General features: G+C 46.4%; 1 protein-coding gene across 1 annotated transcript in view; it reads right to left on the bottom strand.

Moving 5' to 3' along the window:
- CSMD2 (CUB and Sushi multiple domains 2) overlaps nt 1-25,455 on the bottom strand; it is a 575,735-nt gene that overhangs the window by 206,544 nt on the left and 343,736 nt on the right. The window contains exons 14-15 of the mRNA XM_074376903.1: nt 7,292-7,618; nt 3,114-3,308 (exon numbers count right to left, since the gene is read on the bottom strand). Coding sequence (XP_074233004.1) covers nt 3,114-3,308; nt 7,292-7,618 — 522 coding nt within the window. The remainder of the gene's footprint in view (nt 1-3,113; nt 3,309-7,291; nt 7,619-25,455) is intronic.

Genomic DNA, 25,455 nt, shown 5'->3' with positions numbered 1-25,455 from the left:
GAAATAAGTATTTTTTCCCTTTAACTTCATTGCACTTGTGTATTGTTTAAATTCTTTTACAACCACCAAGTATTGCTTTAAAAATGAAAATGCATACTCCCTTTAGATAATTTATCTCCTTTTTGCCCTGTATATTTCTTGTAAGCAGCATATATTTTTTTTAAAACCCAGTGTGAGAGTTTTTGTCTTCCAATAGGGAGTTTAATTACCTTTATTATCATAACTGATATGTTTGTCTTACTGCTGTCAGTTTGTGTTATGCTGTCAATTTCTGCTGCTTCCATGTGGTGTCCTGTTTTCTTTGTCTTTTGTGATAGGCAGTATGTTTCCTTTTGTTTTCGTTTTCTACTGGGATATGGAAAGGGGAAAACCTGCATTTCATCCTGTTTGTAGACGCATTTAAGTTTTTCACAAGCATATTTGAAATCATATTCTCTCTAGTGATAGAATTCAGGAAAAATACAATAACAGGGTAGCCAAGAGCCTGGGTTTGGATGCTGGTTCTGTCACAAGCTGGGAGGACCCTGGACAAGTGACAACTTCTTTGTGCCTTAGAGGGAAAGTAAGGACACCTACTTTCTGGACTGTTGCCTGGCTGAAATGAGGTAACGCCTGTAAAACATTGATCATGGTGATGTGTGATTAGTTACTGCTTCCTTAAAAGAGACAAGAAAGAGAGGAACGGAGGGGGCGGGGAGAGAACCTCGCACTCCTTTGTAGCTGCTTCACTACTTGGAAGTCTTTCTTAGGAAATTTCTGATGTTAAACATATGGACCCCTTATGTCCTCTGTTCTCTAGATCGGGGTCCTCAAACTAGAGCCCGAGGGCCAAATCAGACCCATTCATCGTTTTTGCATAATGATGGCAGAATTGAGCTGAGATCACATGGTCCACAAAGCCGAAGACACTTCCTAGATGGCCCTTTAAGAAGAAGTTTGCTGACTTCTGCTTTACATCAGCCAGACGATCATCCTTCTTTCTAAATTTAGGAGAAGGAGCCATTTTCTCCCTTGTCCTATTATAGCCTCTCAAAAGCAAAGAGGCTCTTAGCATATATTAAAAGATTTTTTAAAAGACCATTAGCTCCCATATTTAATTGTCCACAAGGTGGGGATACTTAATCAAAAACAAAACTAGAAAAAATGGAAAGACAAAGATGCTGATTACAAAGCAGGGTTCTCCCAAGGCTCGGATACAGGAGGGAAAGGGGCCAAGGAAGGGCCAGATTCCAGGGGTTCTTACCCTGTCTGGTTTCAAGTCTGGACCTGGCCACCCAGTGTCTGGCTCTCACTCTGCCACTCTGATCTGCTGCTCCTCAGGTCCACAAAAATCATCAAATGCCCATCACTGTAAGAAGACCCAGCAGACTTCCCCTTGCGCCAAGTCAAGGTCTCTCCCACAGGCTGCCCCCTTATTTCTGGTTGCCTACTGTCCCCCAACCTCAGCGTTTCCCCCTCCAGGGACAGAATAAATGAGAGAGTTTAATTTCAAAATTAAGACTCTGCCTGTGAAACAGTGAACTGCTTTCAGGTCCATTAATGAAGGCTGACTTCTGTTGTGCATTTATGTGGCCTTTGAGTGTTTCATTGCCAGGGCAAAACTGTGGCCTAGAAGCACCTGATTCAGGAGGGTGGGCAGTGGGGAGAAGTCCCTGTAGTTACCAAGTCCTGATGCCTGCCAGGGGGGCCCATTCTGCTGGACTGAGCCCCTACAGGCTCAGTGGCACTGGGGCATGGGCTTCTGCCCAGAAGTCCCACAGTCTTGGTAGGGAGAGAGGACCTATGGGACTGGTAAAGAAAAATGTGATCGTGGTGAGACTAAGGGTCCGATAGAGTGGTCTGGTGGTGGCCCATGAAGAACAAGAGAACCAGGAGGAAGGAGAGATGAGGTGAGTGAGAGATGCCAGAGAAGGTGTCCTGGACCAGATGGACCATGAGGAAAACCAAAGGGGTCAGAGGAGCTGGGCGCGCACAGGGAGGGAGAATGAGGGGCTTGATCTGAAGGAAAGGTGAGACCACCAACCGGCAATCCGCTAGGCCCTGCGTCCTGCTTCCCCTGAAAACAACCGCATCACACAGGCATGGTTATCCCCCTGCTGCTGACATGGGTGGGTGGGTGGGGCTCAACAGGTCCACAGCTGGGAGGGATAAGGCTAGGAATTCACATTTCTCTCACACCAAAGCTTATGCTATTTCCAGAAGCGCTCACTCTGCTGGGTAAAAAAAAAAAAATCAGATTTGGGTCTGGGACTGCAGGTGGAGAGAGGTCCCTTAGGTCTCCACCCTCTGTCCATCATGTGAGATGAGGAAGAAGCTTTCTGGCTCCCAGAGGAGGGAACCCCAGCCCCTACCTCCTCGGACACCGCCACTGCCTCCAAGGGGCCTGTGAGGGACTCATATTTCATCCACGATTCACAAGTATTTATTGAGGGTCTATTCTGTGCCAGGCATTGTGCTTGGTGCACACATTTGAGGTGATTCCTTTCCTCAGGAAGCTTAATTTGTGTTTTCAATGCCTGCAGCTTGGTGGACCAGATGGCTGGTCTCTGAAATGGAGTCCAAACCCGTCTGCATGGCAGGCCAGGACCGAGGGGACACCTTAACAACCCTCGTGCTTGCTTCAAGCTGGTCTGTCCTTAGTCTCCAGGAGATTGACTGCAAGGATATCAAGGCAGCATTTAACAGAGGCGGCCAGGCCAGGCCTAGGAGATGTCCGAGGGAACTGGGGAAATTAGCATGTGGGGGAGGAGAGAGTGGCAGGCAGCTCGGAAGACTGGAAAACTCACAGCCCCACCAGCACTGCTTCGGGCTGAAGGTGGTCCCCTGGGAGGGAGCTGGCAGCAGGGCTCCTAATGGCTGTGATACTGAGGGCATTCCCAGTAGAAAGAAGAGGTGTTTTTGATGCCTGACAGTCCAGAACCAGTGTTTCTCCAGTTTAATCTCTGGTTGCAATTCACATTTCTGTGCCAAGTGATCCTAGACAGCCCTGGGCATTCCAGCGTGAGGGTGAGAGGAGGGTCCTGGGTCATGGGAGAAGAGGACCAGCAGGGTTTGGTCCCCCTCTTCAGCTGCTCCGGCCGATAGCCTGAACCCCCCGCCCAGCAGGCACGCACCTTCACAGCGCAGCACGGCGCTGTTCCAGACCACGCTACCCTCCTTCAGGACGCAGGTGATGGTTTCCGAGCCTTGGGTCCCGAGGAAGCCTTCGTCACACAGGAAGGAAATGGAGCTTCCCAGCTGGAGGCTGTCGCCAAACCGTTTGCCGTTGACTGGAACGCCGGGGTCGGGACACTCATTGTGTCGGAAGGCTGTGTGGGTGAGGGTCAAGGACATGATTAGGCACAGCTGGTGTGCCGAGGGACACCCCCGGAGAAAATAAGCTTCCTTAGGATGGTCAACCCTAGACCTCCTCCACTTTCCCAAGAACCTGGCATGCTCGGTCGGGGGTGGGGAGCTACATACCCAAGAACCACATGGGGCATAAAGCAGGTGCTTGTCAAACCTCATCTCCTGCCTTCTTAAGCATCTGATCCAACTTCATTCTCACGCCTATTTGTAGATCAGGTGGGGTGGGGGCTGTTTCTCACCTTTGCTCATTTACATCAAATAATGATTTCAGGAAGTAGGTATCATGACTGCAGTTTACAATTGAGGAAACTGAGGCCCATCCTGGTAAAGGAGCAGATCTGTGTCCTCAATGTCAAATCCATTCCATGCTTCCCTAACTTCAGACAGCTATGGGATCATTTATATTGCTGGACACTAAATCCTATGACATGAGTGGACACTGAACACAGTAAACAGGTGCCCTGGAATTAACCCTGTCTGAAGCCATTCCCTTCATTTCCTTGCCTCTTGTCAGGCTGCCTCTCACTCTGCCCAGACAATTGATCAGACAGTGGGGCAGTCGGGGTGGGGGGTCGAGGAAAGAGTCAGAACACTTTGGGGTTTAATGGAGCTTTGCCTCTTATTAGTTACATGGTTCTGGGCAACTTACGCACTCTTGCTGAAACATGTCTCCTGACCTATAAAATGAGATCACCCTTCACTGGCCGGGTCATTTGGAGACAGGAATGAAATGAAGGTTGATTTGAATTTGAAAGTGGAGAATGCCTGGTACAGCACCTGACAGGTGGTAGGAAGTCCTTAAGTCTGAGTTCCCTCCTCCTTCCTGTTCCCCGCCTTCCTCCATCAGGGATGCCCAGTTCTCACACTTGAGTCCCTGAGGCCATGCCCTATTGGCATCCCTGCTGTTTCAAGGACGTGGCGTTCCGGGGGAGGCCAGGCCCCACGGCTGCACGGGCATGTGACACTTTGAGGAACTCCACTTAGAAGCCTCTGAAATTCCCTAGTGATGGAAAGACTGGCACTGTCAGAAACAGGAGCAGCCCCGGAGGCTGTCAGATCTTGCTGGAGGCAACCCTAGTGATCCCTCCTCCTGAAGGTGAGCTGTGGGAACACCTGACATGGAGACGATCACGATGGCCCCTCGCAGAGCCTCGCTGGAGTCCCTGACACCCTTCCCTCCGAGACTCAAAGCCTATGTCAGCCTGGACTTCAGCCTCCCAATCTTGCTCCATTAGGAACTATGACCATGAGATTGCCCTGACATTTAGAAATACGGAGTGGGAAGGATAGTGGTGCTTGGGGCCCAGACATCCAGACGTTTGTCTATTCAAAACCCTATCAGTCACACACCACACACAAACACACACACACACACACACACACACACACACGTACACACAGAGCAGGGATATGGAGCTCTTTCCAACGTCTTGGAGCAAAAGTTGTAAGTCAGGGATTTAAATACTGCCCAGTTCTAAATGTCTAGCTCTTCAGTCTCAGTTTCCTGGCACGTGAGAGGGGACAGATCTTAGCTGATGAAGTTTATGTTGTGACGCCTGTGGAGTGCCACACAGTAGGTGCTCAGTTAACAGCAGCTACAATCATCATTGTCCAAAATACTCCACGTGGACGCAGAATCAAGTTTGCTCTAAGGAGCTCTGGGGGTGGAAACGGGGCCCCTGATGCTTGTTACAGGGACACAGACTTCAAGTCTTCATGAAGGGAAGCACCAGCTGTGGAGAGGGGGTCTGGGGAGGCGAGCTCCCTGACACCCATCGGGCAAACTCAAGCTCAGCTTAGAGGATCGTCAGTTGGGTCATGGCCAAGGAGATGAATGTCCTGGTGGGGAGAACACACTAGTTCCCAAACACTTGCCCGTGGACTATAGTCTCACTAGCTGTATCGAATCACCTCAAAAACCTGTAAAAAATGTAGATTCTAGGGTCTCATTCCTTAGAGACTCTGACTCAGCAGGCCTGGAATAGGATCATGTTTAAAGGTTATTTCTACCTATCCATCCAACTCTGTCCATATAGATGCACAGAACATTATCTGATGTCTGTAACCGTGGTCACCAAATGTTGGCAAGAATCACCTCCGGGTGGGGGCATCTGGGGTGGCAGTCAGCATTTCCTCCTTGACCTGCCCCTGTATTTGACTACTGATGTAGTGGACGCGCATCATGTTTACAATTGGGGAGGACCCTCCAAGAGAAAAGCTGGGTAAGAGCACGATCCTCAGGCCAGGTTCACTGCTTTCTGCCTCTTCTTCCCAAGAGGGAAGGCTCTTCTCCTCGGCTGGGAAGTGGGGACTTACTAGGATGTGGTTTTCCTAGGAGACTGTGAGTACCTGTTTCTGCCCCAGTTCCCCACTGTGTGTCCACACCTACTCTGAATCCGTGGGGTCGTCGGCCCTCACCTCCCTGGGTCAGTGGGTTCCAGGGATAGTGCTTCCCCTTCTCCTGCTCCCACCAGGGGGAAGAAAGGTCATCGAGCCATTCATGGATCTTTCCTCTCAATAAACATTTACTGACCGTAACCATGACCGGATCCTGCCCTGGGCAGAGGGGATAGAAAGATAAGTAACACACACCCACATCTGTCCAGAGCTCACAATCTCATGGGAAAGTAGGGGTGAGGATAGATAATCTAAAAGCTAGTGCTGCAGTGCTGAATGGGGAAGATGAGGGGAGACAGAACTGGGCTCTGCCTCTCCTGCCCAGAGGTGATGGGAAGATGAGAGCCCTGGAGGAGGCATCTGTGGGAAGATGGGTTGTTTATATCAAGTCCAGTGTCCTGAAGAAGGCGTTGAGGGAAACATGAAGGAAGGGCTTTGGCTTGGGGGGGGTCCTTTGGAATCTGGGGACCCCAATGACCCCCCCACCCTGCATTTGGCACTTATTGTCTTCAGCTTAACTAGACCCCAAAGACAGGTGGGCCGAGGAAGCAAGACTTCGATGCCAAGGGTGGGAGGGGCGTTGGACAGAGATCAGTTCTGCTGGAACATACCAGAGGGACGAGGTCTATGTGTGTGCTGTGTGCGTGGGGTGGAGCTTGAACTGGGGACTTGCCTTTCACAAGCAGCCTCTGGGAAAGGATCTGGTTAACTACTTAGGCGGAACCATCTTCAGCCCCATTTGATTATGTGCCATTGGCCGAGTTCACCGGGTCCAGGGCTGGTTCTGCCCTGATCAGCCCTTCTTGCTACCTTTGGTGGCTTGCTGTTTCCATTCTCAAAGCTTCTGTCCCCACCCCCAACCTCACCAAAACCTCATGAGACACAGAAATGAAAATAATCATTGCTGAGCATCATGTTACTTCTGGACAAGGGGCCCAGGGCTGAAACTGGAGGTGACAACTTTGGGACTGTGGCCCTGAGAGGGGCCATGAGGAAATGCCCCAAGAGCTGGCTCGAATAAGTCTCAGAGCCAAACAGAAACACTGCTTCAGACCTTTGTTTCTGATCTGACTCTGGGAATGGGAACTGGGCAAGGTGTGGGCAGCCCCCCGGGGAATAAGGGACGTCAGCAGTGAGTAGGCGTCCAAGGACTGGGGGAAGCACCCAGAGAGCCATGGGTAACTAATGAGAGGATAATAGGGGGCTTGCTCTCTCTGGGGCCCTTCCTGCCTCTAGCCGGGCCTTCTAGAAGGAGGAGGGTGGGAGGGAGAAATGAGGCCCAGGCCCCTTTTACATTCTATGTCACACCTGTAGGAAATAGATGCTCAAAGCAAGTGATGTCACAGAAAAGAACACTCGCCCAGCGGCTAGTGCTTCCTGCTTTTCCTGGTCATGCTGGAGCCTCATGCCTGGCACTGCAGCCCTGCAAGGCCCGGGGAACCGGCCCACCCACATCAGCACCCCTCTGGGGGAGCCCCCTCCACCGGACATCCTCGGAGGCCGACACTCAGAGGGGTGGTCAGCTGGAGGCCCAGGGCGGACTCACTGGTAAAGGTGATGTTGAAGCCTCTCTTCCCCGTGGAGTGGTCAGTCTGGAACTCAAGACGGGCCACGTGGCCACTGCTTGTGATGGAGGAGGGGAGCTGGTTTCCTGAGAAGGTGCCCAGGACTGGAGCCTCGGCGGTGGCCCCGTCCTTGATGACCAGGAAGTCAAACTGAGGCTCCACATCAATGTCATTGAAGGCCAGGTGGATGCGGCTCTCGGGCCGGGCGAGGATGAGCCAGACGCAGTGGAGGTGGTTGCCGTAGTCCTCCGGGTAGTTGGGCGACAGGACGACCCCAGAGGGGCTGGTGAAGTTGAAGAAGCAGGAAACTGCAAGAGAAGAGCGGGGGAGGTCAGTAGGCATCCCCGGGTATTCGGCCTGGACCACTGAGGGCTGGGGGAGGGGAAGCATGTCCTCAGCCTAAAGAGCAACAGAGAGAAAGGGCACCACAAGGGCTGGGCTGGGCTGGCTGGGCTCTGAGCTCTAGGTGGGCGGCGTGCTGGGTTTCATGCTGCACAGGGTGCTGGGAAGGGGATCTCTGGCAAACTGCAGACTTGGCTGAGTTGCTCTTCTCTGGACCCTCTCCCCTTCCAGGGAGCCCACCCCAGGCAGGTGTCTGCATGATTTCGGTCCCTTGTGTTGGGAAAAAAACCACCATTCAAGCTTAAGTGTAGTCACAGTGTCTGACTCCTCTTAGCTGGTGGTGACCCCCCGGTGGTAAACAGGGGTGGAGATAGTCCAAGTCCATTTCTGTCCTTTGAACATTTTTGGTGGGGGAAATGATAGGGGTGCCCGGGGATTCTGACAACCTCAAAGCTACAAAACTATGCTAGGGAGGTGCCAGGTAAGCACCATCTTCCAGAGACCAAAGCTTTGGAAGAAATGGGGGAGAGGGGAGCAGTGCCTAATCTTGAGACCCGGCCCACTTCCCAAGGACCAACTCTTCTGAAGATCTTTATTTTAAACCCTTTTCATGCCAGTAACTAATAGACCTTGGAACAAGGCTGAGGTAAGTGCTATAAATGGAAAAACAAACACTAAACCAAAATTAAAAAGTAAAATAATAGAATGAAAAAAATGCAACAACATGCCAAAGGGCAACCATCAGTATTGAATTAGAGCTTTTATAATTATGTAAGAACATCGTCAAGATGAGCAAAGAGTGTGCTCAGAGGGTTCTCATGAGAGAAGGTAGAATTAAATGAAAACACAGTCCATTGGCTTCATGGAAACTCGTATGTATTTATTGCCAGTTGCCCAGAAGTTAATATAATCCTTTGGAAGAGAGTGTATGTATTCTTATCAACTGCCATGAAACAATTTAAATATTCTGACTCGGTAATCTCCAGGAATTAGTTGAAAAGGAAAAGAGCCACATGGACAAAGATGTTTCTAGTGACATAAATTTTATTACAGAGGAAAACATGTGAACAACCTACATGTCAGCCCAATAATGTGAGGTAAATTACAGCCTTTAATGTGATGCGGTTTGAACTCAATCATTAAAGTGATAAATATGACCCCGTGGAAAGAAGCACGCTAAACATTTTTCAGTGAAACAGTACATCATAAAATTATATGTATACTTTTGATGATAGCTATTAAATATTTATTTATCTATGGGTAAAGACTGGACATGAACCCCCAAATAAAAGCTGATTAGGGTAAAAGGTTTTGGGGTGGCGTGTTTTCAAAATGAAAACAGTATTTAATTTTTCTGACTGTGAAAATGATATAGGCCCATTGTAAACATATTTTAATATATAAAAGCATAAAGAAGGTAGAAACTAATATGGAGAAATATTTAAATGCTTTTAGAACACTTACATTGATGTTTGGTGTTAATAATATTAAAATTTAAGTAAGTATAATATTTGACTTATTAACAATAATGAAGCTAAGGTGAAAAACAATAATAAAATCATGTTTGCAAAAGAAAAAAAAACTGCACAAAACTAAGGAATTGGTGATTCCTTCGGCTGAGAGCCGCTTCCCTCTCCCTGACTCCACCTGTCTTCCTTTTTCTGCATTAGGCATTTCTTTTCCGACCTGCTACTCAAAGCCCTCCCATCAAATTCAGCAAAGTGAACCTGGTTCCTAGGACACACGCATTCTTCTCCCTGTACTCTCTGTATTTTATAAGTATAGGAAGTTGGAGCCAAGGGGAGAGAAGGACATGAAAAAGCACTTAGGCAACTCGAGGTATAGTTAATAGTAATTGTCATTCTATGCTGTTGGGGCTGACTAAGTGCAGGCACTGTTCTAAACACTTTCATTAATTACTCAATTTAACAGTCACTACAACAGCATGAGAATAGGGACTGTTATTAATCCCATTTAAAGATGAAGACACTGCGGCATATAGAGATTAAGTAATTTGCCAGGGTTACAAGGCCAGTAAATGGTAGCAGCAAATTCAGATCCACGCAAATCTATGCAAATTTAAATCCATCTGGCTCCTGGGGCCAAACCCTTAGCCACCCGTCAACACTGTCTCCCAGTATGAGAACAGAACTACTCACTAAGTCTAACAGTGGAGACCTGGGGGTGTTCTTTCTTAGAATCTGCTAAAGAGCCTTCTGTTGACCCCAAACATCGTATCAGTACTGAACTGGAGGCTGGAGACTGGACACAGATGCCACCCCCCACCCCTCACATAGCTATCCCCTCTACAGCTTTGTGATAGTCCAGCTGGGAGCATAATGCAGATACTGAAGAATCCTAAACCAACAGAGCCAGCTACCTCGAAAACAGAAGGGGAAGACCCACATGGCCTGTCTACCAGTGGAACAGCATCAAGGCGGACCGAAGGCAAAGAAAAGCTCTATGATTTCAGAGGAAAGACCACCAGGGGCACCGCAAGTATGAAAACAAATGGATTTACTGCAGAGAATTTAATTAACATCACCTGAGTCCCTACCCCCAACTCCATCACTTTATCACTTTGTAATTCTTTACTTCATACCTTTTTCCCAGAGTTGCCCTGTTGTAAAGCTCCGGGGGCACCATTTTGAGCAGCTATATATGGTAGCTCTACCTATCACTCTCCAAAATTATCTTGTTCACTGGTTGGCTTAGGGTCTGTCCCTCCCTCTCCCCAACACATACACATAAATTCCATGAGAGCAGAAATCTGGTCTGTTTGATTCCTCTGCATCCCTAATGGCTCCCGCAATGCCTGCCACACTGTAGGTGCTCAAAGACTATTTGCTGAATGAATCAATGAGTATTTAATGGTTGACACCATCTGACAAGATGGTGATATGAATACACGTGCCTCACATCCCCATCCCGTTCCAAGCCCCAAGGATGCCTGTGTCAGCTCTGGAAACGAGAAAAAAATACTGTGCCGTGATCCTCGGTGCATTTCTCTCAGACACAGTACAGATCTGTCCCTAAATAATTTAGAGCAGAAAAGAGTATGATCCAGCCAAATTCTTAAATAGCAAAGACAACAGAAACTGCTTCCCATATCAGATTTCAAAAAATATATTATCCATACAACATTGAAAAAAAACAATACTTGAAGATGCTTTCAACCCAATCAAGAGATGAATCAAAATGCAGAACTCAAGCATGGGAAAGTTACGGTTAATAAAAAATGAAAAAAAGATTGGTAATAAGCAAATAAACCACCTAGCAAAGATCTAAATAATTTCTATAAACGGATTTAGAAAACAGAATGCAAGTGTAAGAAGTATTTGTTGGAAGAGAAGATCTAAGATATCACTCCTGCCCAAACCCCAGGGTAAAATACTGCAGATTATACTGACATGAAGTATAAAGTTGAAGCAAGGAGATATGCTAATTTCCTCATTTTGCAAGAAATTCTGTTACACAGTTTCTGTGGTTAATCAGAGAAATATAGGTTAGAGCGTGTTTTTAAGGATGTTAAGTGTAATTAGTAATAGACTATAAAGTAGCTTATCTTCAAAATTACCAAAGGGGAAAAAGCAAAGCAGTTAATTTAGCAAAAAAATGGAATTCAAAGGAAACAACAAGGACTCATAAAGAGGGGAAATGCAAAGTAAGATGCTGAGAAAAGGGAAAAAAAGAGATAACATCATTCATGATAATAAATGTATACAGGTTAATCTAGCCTAGAAAAATATAACCCTCATTTTGGGAAAAGAAACACAACTTAGTGACTCAGAAAAGTCACAAATAAGGAAACGGGCCAAGATTGCTCAGACTTCAGATTAGAAGAGTGTTATAATTTACCAATGCCCAGGCCCCAAAGAGTCCTATTCATTTGGTGGGAAGCACCCAAGGCACCACGGGTTCTAAAAGCTCCCCAAGTGATCCTAACACACAGTGAGCATCTGAGAACCACTGGTGAAGGCAAATGCAAATCACAAAAATAGGAGTTTTAATATTAATAGCAGACCCTTGGATATTACAATGTCACACTAGACTCTTGGATGATCCTCTTTTTTTCGGGTCAAGAGTCCTCTAGACATCTACTAAGACACATTTTTTTTCTTGTGCCTGGAAAGAGATGGAGCTGATATACTGGTACTGATAGAACAAAAGCATGGCCCTAGAAAGCTTGGTCTTCTGTCCCTAAGTATAATTCAGACTTGTTGCAACAAGGGCAGGAAAAGGGAGTGTGCATTGTCCAACAAAGGTCTAATCTCTCTTGCTCTGGAAAATTAGGTTTACATGTTACATTAAAGTGTTTCTGTTGGAGAATAGAGTTTGCTTCTCAGTGTCCCAGGTGAGGATAACAAAGTGTATTGTGATTGGATCTCATCACTATCAATCACTCAGGTAAAAGAGGGACATGAGGTGCCCTCCCCCTTTGTGAGTAGTTACTGGGTTGTGCTCATGGATCTTGACCTTGAATAAACCTTTAATGGTTCAGGCTTTTGAAAAATAACAAAGGCAGAAAACTCATTAATAAGCAGATGTGTCATTACTGCATATAATATTGGATTATTATTTAACAGGACCTTGAGTAGGAAATAAAAGTTTTGTTGAAAACCACTCTTTCATTGTTTTTTCTTTTGGTGTTCTTACTGCTAGTTTCAGAGCTTGCAAAATGATAATTCAATTACTAGGGATCTGACAAGGCAAAACAAAATCCAAAATCCAAAGACGACAGTAAAAAAAAAAAAAAAATGGATGACGTGCATATTCCAAAATGAAGTTAGTACAATTATGATACATTTTGCCCCAAAGCACTGAAGCAGACAGAATAAACTATTTTAAAAATACAAGAGTTGGAGAAAAATATACTAATCTGAAGTCAAGAGTGAATAAAGACAAAGGGGCTCTGTAAAATACTATGAGTGTGTATGTTACGTGAAACCCTTCAACCTTCAAACAAAGACCACCACCATCTTTACAAGTGCACATGGAATATTACAGACACGGACCCTACATTAGGCTACAGAGAAATCTCCATAAACTCCTCCACAAAGCAAAAAATTTGGGACACAGTGTCCATTCGCAGTGCAAATAAACTAGAAATCAATGATAAAAGAATAAAGAAAAATCCCTAAGCACCTGAAAATACATAAAATCCTCCCCGAGATAAGTTCTTGAATTCAAAGAGGGAACAAAGGCTGTCAATACAGGCTGCTTATAATGATGATGATGATACTAGGCCAAAGCTATATTTAAGGGAGAGCTCATAGCCTTGTCCATTACTAAATAATAAAGAAATAAGTGAAATGAGTGTTCTAAAAAAGTGACAAAGAGAATAACCAAACATGATGAAGGAGAAAAGGGAGAATATACTTAGTAAAGATAAAAGCAGAAAAAAATTAACCGAAAAGGCCAAACAGAAGCTTCTCTTTGGTCTACTCAAGAAATAGAAATGATACACAGACAGAGATAGGATAATAAAATTTGGAGATAAAACAATGATAAAAGAATAGTATGTATAACATATTAATAATTTTGGAATCTTGACAAAATGGAGGATTTCCCAGGAGATTTTTAAATTACAAAAATTATGTGAAGGGAAAAACCTGAAGATACTGGAAAATATTTAGGGAGTAGGCAGTGTCAGGGCCAGAGCTTTACAATTTTAAACAAAGAGTAATAGCCATGCTATTTAAGTCAGTCTTGATACAAATATTGCCATAAAATCGTATGTTACGATACACACACTCACACCCACCGACTCACACATCAGTACATTCAGAGTGACAAAACAACCCTATATGCAAAGAGCTATCAAGTCAAATTCAGCCCTAAAACAATAAACAAACATGATCTATATAACGAACACAAAACTTTATTGATAGGCAGAAGATAAAGTTGAAAAATGAGAATCTTTTCCTGCACGACGAGTTCATATTGTTAAGATGACAATTATCTTCAAATCATTGTATACATTTAACATAATCCCAGGCAAGACCCACACCAATTTTTTTTTTTCCTGGACCGTTAAACAACTGTAAGATCCATCTGTTGGAATAAACAGGTGTAAACAGCCAAGCTCTCCTTGAGGGAGACAAGGAATAATAACATATGAGGTGCTAGCTGGCCTTCCAAGATGTCATATGTCTTAACCCAGCACCCATCACAGCAACCCTCTGAGGTGAATACTAGCATTACCCGCATTTTACAGATGCAGAAGCCAAGCGTGGGTGTTGGAGTAACCTGCCCACAGTCACAAGGCATGTAAGTGATGGCGCTGAATGTGAACCCAGTCAGGCTGGTTCCAGAGTCCAAGCTCTCAATCATGAGACCCATTTCCTTCTAGTGGTAGGAAGGCTTGTCAACTCAGATAGTAAGACATATCATAAAGCTGCAATCATAAAACCTGTATTGTATTAGTTTCAAAGGAGGGATCAGTGGAACCAAAAAAGAAAGTTCAGAAACAGACACAGACATCTAAAAACGTAGTATATGATGAAGGAGGCTTTTCAAGTTAGCAGGGTAAAGGCTGATTGGTCAATAAGGGATGCTTGGACAAATGGCTAATCAGTTATAGAAAAACTGGACCCACATCAGTGTACCACATAAGTACTAGAAGAAAACATACAGAATATCTGTGTAATCTCAGAGGTGGGGAAGGACTTTCTTAGCATTACACTAAAGTTAGAAATCATAAAGGAAATACTTTCTAATTGCAGAAATGAAAAATTTTTGGATTTCAAAAATCACCATAAAAGGTAAGTAGTGAAGGAAAAATGGAGAAGAAATATTTGCAAGTTATTACAGTTAGATATTTACTATGTTTAACATATGAAGAACCACAATTCAATAAAAAGATCAACACTCAAAATAGAAATATGGGCTAAGGAAATTAAGAGGCAACTGACAAATGAATAAAGTTGTTCCATAAAGATGGGGGAAGAATGTGCAATATTGTCAGAAAACAAAACCTTTAAACAGCAGAGTTATCAAGTTGGCAAATTAAAAACAGACAGCATGGAACTCTGCAAGTGGATGGGGAGAAGCTGGCGGGGCAGATGGAGACAGAGCAGCCGAAGGTAGGAGGGAAACAGGAGAGTGGATTCCAGAAGGAGGGGAGGGTTATCTGTCCTGAAATACAGTGGAGCATCTGCCTAAAACCCATTGGGTTTCAGCAACAAGAAGCTCATGGAAGACCTTGGTGAGAGCCATTTCCAGGTATGGTGGACTTGGGGCTTAGAATGGATGGGGTAAGAAGGGACTGGGAAGTGAGGAGTGGACCCAGCAAGGGGAGGTATCCTGCCAAAGAGGTCTGGATGGGAAGGAAGGTATTAGAGAACGGGCAAGAACATGTGAGGTGTCAAGAAATATCTTTATGTTTAAGAGAAGAGGGATCTGAGAACATTTAAATGTTGATAAGAAGGATGTGGCAGAAGGGGAGAGGCTGAGGAGACCAAGAAAGAGGATGAATTACACGAGGCATAGATTCCCGAGAAGGTGGGAGGTGAGGAAGAATCTGCAGCAAAATTTTTGAAACAGTGACTGATCATGAAAGCAAGGTGGTAGGTCATGAGCTGGACGGTAAAAAAGAAAAAAAAAAAGGAAGAGAATGGAAAAATATCTGAGTTCGTTACAGGGATAAAGGTGAGTACTGTTTGTGAAACGAATGTTTCAGTTATGTGTGAGTATGTGTGTGTGAGTGTGTGTGTGTGAGTGTGTGCATCTCTTACTGTGAGTTTAAAGGTGCTCGAAGGTCCCTGATCTTAAAGCCTAAATGGGCTGGATACTCTACAGAGGGATTGGTTTTTGATGGGAGAGAGGAGTGAGCATCTCCGGTATCAAAGGTGATGGGAAGGTGAGAGGAAGGAAGGATGGGAATGGGTAGGATCTGCAGGCTCGGGGTCTTTGGAACTTGGAAGTTGAGGATGCTGCCTGCTGGGTGGAAGACAAGCTCATTCCCCAGTGTCAGGTTGTAGGAGGGGCTGTTTACAGCATGGAGGGGAGTGGAGAACGCTTGGGATGGCTTCCATGGGGAAGAGAAGAACAGACCGACTTGAGAAACACAGATGGATGCTGGGCACTGTTGCAGGCTTGACTGAGATTGGTGACCATGAATTTGTAGCAGCGCCAATTTGCCTGGTTGGGCGATTCTCTCCAGCAGTGCTCACCCAAGCGGGAGACACCCAGTCAGATGGTTCTTGCTTCACTGTGCGTCTCTGGACCAGTAAACTGAGGCACCTCTGCTGATGAATGCTAGAGCCGAACTGGAGGCAGAGGCTTTACAAACCCACTGAGGAATTCCTTTCACCTCTTTCTGCACAGAGGCTCTAGGTGGGGTAATTTTCATATGAGTTATTTTAATATCTCTGGCACTGGAGCTGGTGGAAGTTATTAGCATCAGTGGGTCTGAGGAAGCCTGGCAAACTTTTCAAGGTCACACACATGAGGGCTGAAACTGGTCCTCCAGCCGGGCTCACCCTTATCATAAATGAGATCAAGTTAATGCGTGGTTCTCTTTGCGGAGAATCCTGAGGATGCTTCTAGAAACTCACACATGTTCCAAAAGGAGCATCGGGGTACACGACGACACTGCCCACGTATTTCCTGAGCATGGAACATGTCCTCTTAGATTCATATTTGATGTAATCTGATTGAAAAGCCATGACTTGTGCTCAGGTTTTGGCATTTCTTTGTTTTCTCCAATCCCCATCTCTCAGGCAGGCAAGACTTGGGTGCTGGCATCCTGCATTACGTGAGCAGGGCACTAGGTGAGACCTGAGCCCTCCCTCGTTCCTGGAACACTTCCTGTCACACCCACTCCAGGCTTTCCAGTCCAGTGCTGGCCGCCCCTGTGCAGTCACGTGAAAGCTCTCCTCTCCAATCTGACTTTCACATTTTGCAACATGAAAGGATCTCTTTCAGGGTTGTCTTCTCCCATGACACGGTCTTTGAATGTCTCCACCTCGTACTAATGGAGCATCTGCTGTGTAACAGACACTAATCTGGATATGGGGTGGCAACTAACAAGACTGATCAGCAAGTCCTCAGCTGGCATGAAGTTTACATTCGAATGGGTGACAAGGAACATGAGACAGAGTGAAGGGAACAAGAGGGAAGGGAGGGGAGTGGCTTACTTTCAATAAGGGGGTCAGAGATGGCCTGTCTGAGGAGGCATCCTCTGAGATGTGGCCTGATAATAAGGAGCCAGTTGTCCTAAAGGGAAATCACTCTGGGTGGCAGGAACTGCAAGTGCAAAGGCCCTGAGGTAGGAGTGAGCGTGGTATATGTGAGGGACAGAAGAGAGGCCAATAGAGCAGAAGAAAGTCAACCATGGCGCCAAGAACACAAAACGAGTTGGAGAGGATGGCAAAGGTCTTTTAGAGCCAGGAGAAGGAGTTTGGATTTTATCACAGCAAATCAAACTAAGTATGTCCCAAACTGACCTCCTAGTTTTCTTTCCCAAACCTGGTTCTCCTAGATTCCAGCATCTGGAATGTTTCCTGTCATCAGTGAAGGATTCAGGCTTGAGGCCACCCAGTTATGGGTTTTCCCTTGGCCCCCTTCTCACTCTCCACCACTCTTCCTTACCCCATTGCCTCCCAGATAACACTGGTAGCCCAGACCCTCCCGCACAGTCAGACTTGCTCTGTAATTGTCTGATGTACATCTCTACCGGAGATCCCCCTGGCACCTCGAATGCATGTCCAAAATTGATCTCTTTATCTATTTTCCTAAGCCTCCTTCATCCCTTATCTCCATGAATGATAATACCCAGTTGCCTAAGCAAAATATACCAACTCCTTTTCCCTCATTCCCAAATCCAGTTAGTAACTACCTTCTGTTGATGCTATCTCTTCAGGTTCTCTTGTACATGTCACATCCTCATCACACCCCCTATTAAGTCCAGGCCCTCTTCCCACTGCAACAGTCTACCTGGTTTTCCATCTTTAAATTTCATTGCTTTTGAATCCATCCTACATATCGGCTCCAGGATGAATTTTGTAAATCACAAATTCTCATGATGTTACATCTTTGCTTGGAACTCTTTAAAGACTCCCCGTTGCGCAGAGGATGAAGCCTAAACTTCTCAAAAGGGCACGAAAAGACCCTGAGGGACCGAAGGTTCTTGCCAAGCTCCTTTATCTTTATTTTCCCACCTCCACCCACTGCCCCCAACATGCCAACCATATGGGACTATTGCAGGCCTGCACATGTGCGAGGCTAACGCCAGGTCTTGCTCAGGATACACTCTCTTTTTAGAATGTTCTCTCCTCCTGTCCATCTGGAAAATTCCATTAAGCATCATTTCTGTTGAGTGGTGTGGGTCCCCTATCCTCCTTTAATCCTCCCTAGCCGCAGCCAGAGAGTCGGTATGCCAGGCTCAGCCCTCTCAGTGCCTGCGAAGGTTTGAGTGTTCGTGTCTCCCCAAACTCATACGTTGAAATCCTAATGCCCAAAGGTAATGGGCATAGTAGGCGGGGACTTTAGCGACATCAGCAATGAGGGTGGAGCCCTCGTGAATGGGATCAGTACCTTGTAAAAGAGGCTCCAGAGAGCTCCATGGCCCCCTCTGCCACATGAGGACACAAGACTGCGACTGCAAGAGGGTCCTTGCCCACCAGGCTGGCATCCTGATCTCAGACTGCAAGCCTCCAGAACTGTGAGCACTGCATTTCTGTGGTTTCTAAGCTCCCCAGTCTGTGGCATTTTATTATAGCAGCCCGAATGGACCAAGGCCGTACCGAAGCCACCCTTGGCCACAATCTCACCAGCCTGAGAGCTACAGGATGAAATCTAGGTGGCCAAGTGTCTTCAGAACCAGGACCCCTCCTATCCCTACCTTGTTGGCTTTCTCTGTATAACAACACCAATACTAATATGATTAATAATAAGTGTAACAAAAACAGGAAACCAGGACTCACTAAAAACTTGCTATATGGTTGGCATTTAAGATACAAGATATATACCCTCAGGGAGTTTCCAGTCTACTGAGGGCACCAGGCAATCAATAAATGACTAAGCATAGCTCGTTGTGCTGGAGTGTGTTACTTAGAGTGTATCACAGTCATTTGTTCCCTCCCCTGCTTCCTTTCAGGCAGAGCCCTCTTGCCCACCTGTTGACTTTGGGCTTGGCCTTGGGACTAGCTTAAATCCAGGGAAGGTGAGTGGACATGACATCGGCACGTCCCAGCAGGCATGTCCAGAATGAAAGGCTGTGTAGAGCCCATCTGAGCCCCACAGAGCTGCAACTGACCTATAGCCTTCATGGGATGAAGTAACGAATAAATATTTGTCGGTGCCATTCATTGAGATTTGTGCACTGTTGATGCCACCGCAAAAGCTGACTAATATACTTATGGAAAGGTTCTATGGAGCAATCAGAAAGCGAAGGATAGCCCTTTTAAATAGGGTGGTTGGACAAGGCCTCTCTGGGGAGGTGACAGTTTTAGGGGCAATGAAAAGGATCCAGCTTCCTGAGAAGCATTCCAACGTGGGGAACTGCAAGTCAAAGGCACTGAAGTAGGAAAGAGTCTGGAGTATCTGAGGGTCTGAAAGAGGGCTTGTGTATCTGGGAAGAACAAGTGAGGGGTGAGTGGCGCAGGATGAGGGGAGAGGAAGGAAGGGGTCAATTATAGTGCCTCTCAGGTCTTTGGCTCAGAGATCATCCAGCATCCAAAGCACTCAGCTGAGGCTCAATGCCTTCCCTGGCACAATGTCTGCTGGGTCATGGCTAGGGAGGCCACATAATACAGTGCCCAAATTGGGACACCTTTGAGAATGAAAGATGGTACCACTAATAGCTACCTTAGGATAAAAGATGGCAGTGGGATGGTCCCAAGCAAATATGGAAGTATGGTGACCCCACACATGGTCTTTTAATCCCCCTTCCACAAAGGTGTCCTTTATCCTGAGAAAGTAGCTTCTGCCTCAAGTTCCTCATTCACAATCCAATCCCCTTCAGGAATGGAATCTTAAACCGAAGCACACTGGGAGGGGTCTGACCACTGCTAAGTTCTTGCCTCCTTTGATTGGACCCTGATCCCTGTACCCCTTTAGAGGCTGACTAGCTTCTTGGTATAAACTACTGCTTATCAGCCCAATGCCAACGTCTGGGAATTACCTGCTGCCTGGAATCACCCTGCAGTTGTCACTGATTTTTGCTACACCCCTGGGACATTGCCCACCCAAACCATTCCTGGGGCTTACTCTAGGCTTTAAACCCTCCTCAGACCTGCTCCGAGGTCCTTGCCAAAGCCAGCCTCTGAACTGGGGTCTCACATTCTCAGCAGCTGGCTGAGGATCTCCAGTCACCAGCTCCCAAGACAGATCTGGTCCCTCATGGAACAAAGCATGAAGAAAGTCCCTGCTCTGCACTCCTGGGAAGGAACTGAGTCCACACTCCTGGGGCTCAGCTTTTACCTTGAAAACAGACCATAAACTCTTTGGAAAATATACACAGCCAAACCAAGCCACCAGCCAAAGTTGGAGTAAACATGAATCCTGAAAAACTTGTGTTTGCCTGTTGTTTTTCACTTACTAGCTGTACAACACTTTTGGGAGTAGGGGAGGGTTCTGTACCTCCCATTCTTTTTCCACATATAGAAAAAGTAGACTAACCACTTCTAAGTCACACTTTTGTTGTGAAGATTCATAATGATGAAGCTTCTGAAGGCACTGAGTGAAAGCATGGGGAGTTATGCATTCAATTTCTGTTGAATTTCAAACAAGAGACATTTCTCAGATCTGCTGCTGGAGGCCAGGTCTCCACATGGGCTTCTGCTCAGTGTGTCTCCAAGTCTCAACCAGCGTGCTGAGGTAGCGGGAAGGGGGTCCCTCCACCTCTCCCCAGCAGGGAGCCAAGCAAGACTCCAGAACAAAAAGTTTGCACTCCAGTCCTCAGTATCTCTTGGAGGTAACTCCAAACCCAGAGGATTCTGACCAAACTCCTCATTTGTGGGAATGACTTCTTGGTTGCTAACTCTGACTTGGTGTGCCACCTTCTCTGGGAAGACCAACTTAGGAAAGGAGACGTAATCTATCCGCAGTGCAGAGGTATCTGGGGCTAAACAGCTCGAATATTCTGTCAGCTTGAGTTCTGTCAGGGAGTCTGATGACCCTGTGCCATGCAGGGTGAGTCATGGGTGCCCTGATGGCTCAGTCCTTCCATGTGCCAGGCAAAGGCTACTCAAAAGTACTTCTCACTGCTATGAGGTCCTCCAGCTGCTCGTGCCAGCCCCCAGAACCCCTGAGTGATACTCATAAGGGATGCTCCTCATCATGGGGCGGATCTCAGTTGGCCTCTGTGCCCTCTACTGGGGTTAGAGTAAACTATTCTTAATTAACCTCATCAGCCAGACACAGGTCTTAACTGGTGAGAAAAGTATGTTGGCATGATGTAGCCCAAGAACCCAAGCCTTCCTGTTAGCTCAGGGGAATTCAAGACAGGGTCTAGACTACATTCCCAACAGCTCAGAAGGTGCCTCTAGGACAGGTCATTCAGGCCCTCAGGGCCTGTTCTTCACTTGAGCCCCCGAGCTTTAGATGTCAGAGAGCCCCGCCATCTTCTCCAAGGCTGTTTCAGTAGAACGTCTTCACTCAGGGAGTCTAGAGCGAGCCATGGTCCTAAGCCCAGTCATACCACAGATCACCAGCCACTGCAGACTGGAAAAGAACACTTAGCGGCTGTTCAACTTGATCAGAAGAAAGTATTTTGGATTTCCTTCCAGAAGAATCTATGATGATACAGGGAAGTTTATGGTTAGCCTAAGAGAGCTACCTTCAAGACCATGGGGAGAGCTTTACCTGACTGGGCAAGATGGGAATTAACCAGGTAGCCTAGGGGAGCAGTCTGGTATCTAAGCCCATCCCCTGAGACCCCCAGAAGATTGCCTTTGTGCATAGAACTGGAGGAAGGACCAATGTTCCCTCAAGAGGGGCAGCTTAAAGCTCTCCTTGAAAGCCAACCCCTAGAAAAGTTGAGCAGTGCCTCCCCAGGAACTACAGAAGCCAAGGATACCCCCAACACCCAGCGCTGATGAAGATGTACTTCCGACCAAGTGAGATGACAAGTTCACCCAGAGGCTCACAGAATGGCAGGGTACTGGGAGAGCTGCAAGCCCCAGCTCCTGAGCCAGCAGCTGTGAAAACAGACCCTGATTAGAGAGACTCTGAGCAGACACGCAGAGCTCCGTGGAGAAGGCGCTGTCCATGGTGCTGCATCAGAACACACTTGGCATACACATGATTTTCAAGAATTTTACAGAGAGAAGAGAACGCGTTCATTCTGATCCCAAAGCTGCAAGCTGACTTGAGAATTTCAGAGATACCTATTCCACCCACAAGCAGAGGTCACAGTCTGGGGTAAGATCCCTGAAGCTTGGTCAGTTTCTCCAGCCCCCAGTCCAGCTAGGTGGCTGTCGTCCCCAGATACCTTGAACCAGGAACCTTAGCTATAGGAATATGGCCTTTGGACTGGGCCTTGTTCTATGCTGTGTTGCAGTTTAGTTCTGGACGGATTCCTAGTTTGGACTGGGCTGAAATTTTGCCTGTGCTATGATCCTCCAAGAAATCTTCTGAGAATCTTCCAATTGAAATAAATTTCCTTCCGTACATTCTGGTAGCATTTTGTGGCAACATCTCTAAATGCCAATAATTCTAATATTGCTTTGTAATAAAAGTATATACTTGTTACACTCACTAGAACATGAGCTCTTGGAGAACGAGAACCATGTTAGAATTATGCCCATCCCTCCCACAGTGCTGAGCAGCACAATGCCGGGTGTGCAGCAGGCCCTCCCCTCCACATTTTGCCGCATTCAAAGAAATGAAAGGAAGGCAATCGCAACATCAAGTTGTAACGTCACAGTTTGAACTTTGCATCCCATTCCTTGGCAGGATATCAACATGGAAGTCGACCTTCCTTGGACCCCAGAAGGCCACCACCATCATAACGACTGAGTTATGGCAGTCTCAGCCTGGCCAGCCTTTCAGCAACAACATATGACCACAATGTACCACCACAGACATCACAGCCACACGCCTCAAGGGGCTGCTGTCTTGTTAGGGGACCAAGCCCCTCAGGAATGATCCCAAACTCCCCCGCAAGCAACTGGCACACAGTAGGTATTCCTTATGAGTAGGGTTCACTAATCTAATCTAGATCACCTAGGAAAGTGTTCGAACAATAATTCCTGGGCCCCATCCCAGATCTACTGAATCAGAATTTCTGGGAATGACACCAGGATTCTGTACTTTTTAAAACCTATGAAGTTTTTTTTTTTTAATCTCCATACTTTTTTCTACAGTGGCTGCACCAAACTACATTCCCATCAACAGTGTAGGAGAGTTCCCTTTTCTCCACACCCTCTCCAGCATTTATCATTTGTGGATTTTTTAATGATGGCCATTCTGACTGGTGATACCTCACTGTAGTTTTGATTTGCATTTCTCTGATAATTAGCGATATTGAGCATTTCTTCACATGCCTATTGGCCATCTGTATGTCTTCATCAGAGACGCATAGACATAGAAAACAAACGTATGGTTACCAGGGGGAAAAAGGGGTAGGGAGGGATAAATTGGGAGTTTTGGGGATTTGCAGATACTAACTACTATGTATAAAATAGATAAACAACAAGGTCCTACTGTATAGCACAGGGAGCTATATTCAATATCTGATAATAACCTATACTGAAAAAGAATATGAAAAGGAAAATATAGATATATATATATATATATGTATAACTAAATCACTATGCTATATGCCAGAAACTAAGAGAACACTGTAAATTGACTACACTTCAATTTAAAAAAAGAGTCTATGAGTGATTCTAATGATTAGCTGGGTTTGGGTCCATTTTATATTGGGCAGGGCCCAAGATACCCCTTTCCCCCATAAAGTGTCTATTTAAAATAAAGGTAACAAATGATATTGGCCTGGGAGGAAAAGTGCTGACTCTACTTCCTTGGATGTGCTGGTAGCCTCCTTTGTGAGTTGTCCCTTCACATCCAGTCTTTGCCTGATCAGACCCTATGGGGTACACTGAAGACCTTAATTCCACGGGCTCAGTTCTTACAGCCAGATCCCGAGCCCAGGCCAGCCCAGCCATGCCTGACGGTCACAGGGAAGTCCCATCCCCTCAGAGCAGATGTGAGTATGGCTCCAAAGCATCACATTTGGTGGGCTTGTGAGGAGCTCAGCACAGCCACAGGCCCGCAGAGTGTCAGGACCCTTCCTGCCTGCCATTGTGCCTCACCATGTGTGTCCATGCCCAGGGACTGGGTTTCTGTTCTGGTTCTTGGTTTCCTCTCCAGCTTCTGCTGCGAGTGAAGCTCTCGGTGAAACTGCAGCCTCTTTTTGGGGCAGGGATACCCTGCACGGGGAGACCCTGTCCCTTGGGTCAGGACCCAATTCAACCCAGAAAGCAACTTCCCCCATCAAGTATCTGCCAATTTAAGGATAAGTGTAACAGGTGATGTGTGAAGTTGAACACATCGGCCTGGGAGGACAAGTGTTGACTCTGTTGCTTTGGATATTCTGATAGAAAATGCTGGTAGACACCTGTGTGGTCAGTTCTCCCAGCCCCGGCCTCCCTCAGCTCTGGGTTACCCTTACCAGGCTGCCCCTGTGGCCCCGGCATGCTTCACACCCAGACTGCAGTGCCCATTCCCCACTGCAGGATCAGACACACAGGCTTCCCACCTTCCGCCACCATCAGGACCTTCTGCTCAAGGAAACGACCCCTTTGGATCCCTAGGGGTTCTTCTACAGAGCAGGTGCTCCCAGCTCTGAACATCACTAGCACAGGGAGACCACAAGTCTTCAGTGTCCAGGTTCTGGGGGACTGGGTAACACAGGAAGGGGGCTCGGAACTACATGTGCTAGTTTTCAATTTCTAGCAATTGACCTGAAATACAAATTTGGACCAAAGCAATCCCCAGGTTCCCCGCTTCTCTCCCGGGGCCATGTATGGGTTAACAGGACCTTTAAGGAAGCCCAGAGAAATGAGTAGAAGGTTACATCAGCAGAGGAAGCTCACACCGCCCTTGCCATGGCCCCTGCCCCTGCCCACAAGCAGTTCCCATGACTATCATCACCTACACTGAGGCTGATGCTTTCAAACCTCAGTTGATCGCAATTCTGGCTCTGAATGTCTGAAAAAGGCAATTTCCAAGGACTCTGGCTATTGCGATCTTATCTCCCAGGACAAAGGAAAGGGTGCTTGAAATTGCACTTGCCCTGGAAAATCTAGGATTATATATTTATGGAGAATGCAAGGGTTCAGCCACAGAGAGGAGGGAAAACGAGACATGTCTCACCTGTGCACAGGGCGTCGAGGTGGGAGGGGAATGAAAAAGCACCTGCCTATTTAAAAAGACAGCTAGCAAGCGACGTGTGTGACCTATATGAAGAAAACCACAAAGCTGTTATATTTAGAAAAATGAAAGTAGATGAACAAAGAGAACGACACACCATGTGTCTGGATGGGAAGGCTGTGTAGGTTAAAAAAATGCTTATATTCCTCAAATTAATTTATAGTTTAATAGGAGCACACACACAAAATCCCAATAGGATTTTTTTTTACTACGACAAAATGATTCTAAAATTAATCTTGACCAGCAAACAGATGAGAATAACAATGAATACTCTGAAAGAGAAAATAATTAAGGGAGGAAGGAGCAGTTTCCAGCTCTGCCAGATATTAGAACATATTATAGAACAACAATTAAAATTATTCAATACCAGTGCTAAGATAGAAATGAGCATCAGAAAAAAAGCGGTGACTCAAGAAATAGA

The sequence above is a fragment of the Camelus bactrianus genome, chromosome 13 (genome assembly GCF_048773025.1).
Source record: "Camelus bactrianus isolate YW-2024 breed Bactrian camel chromosome 13, ASM4877302v1, whole genome shotgun sequence".
NCBI classification, from domain to species: Eukaryota; Metazoa; Chordata; class Mammalia; order Artiodactyla; family Camelidae; genus Camelus; species Camelus bactrianus.
This window is presented reverse-complemented; position numbering and strand designations above follow the sequence as displayed.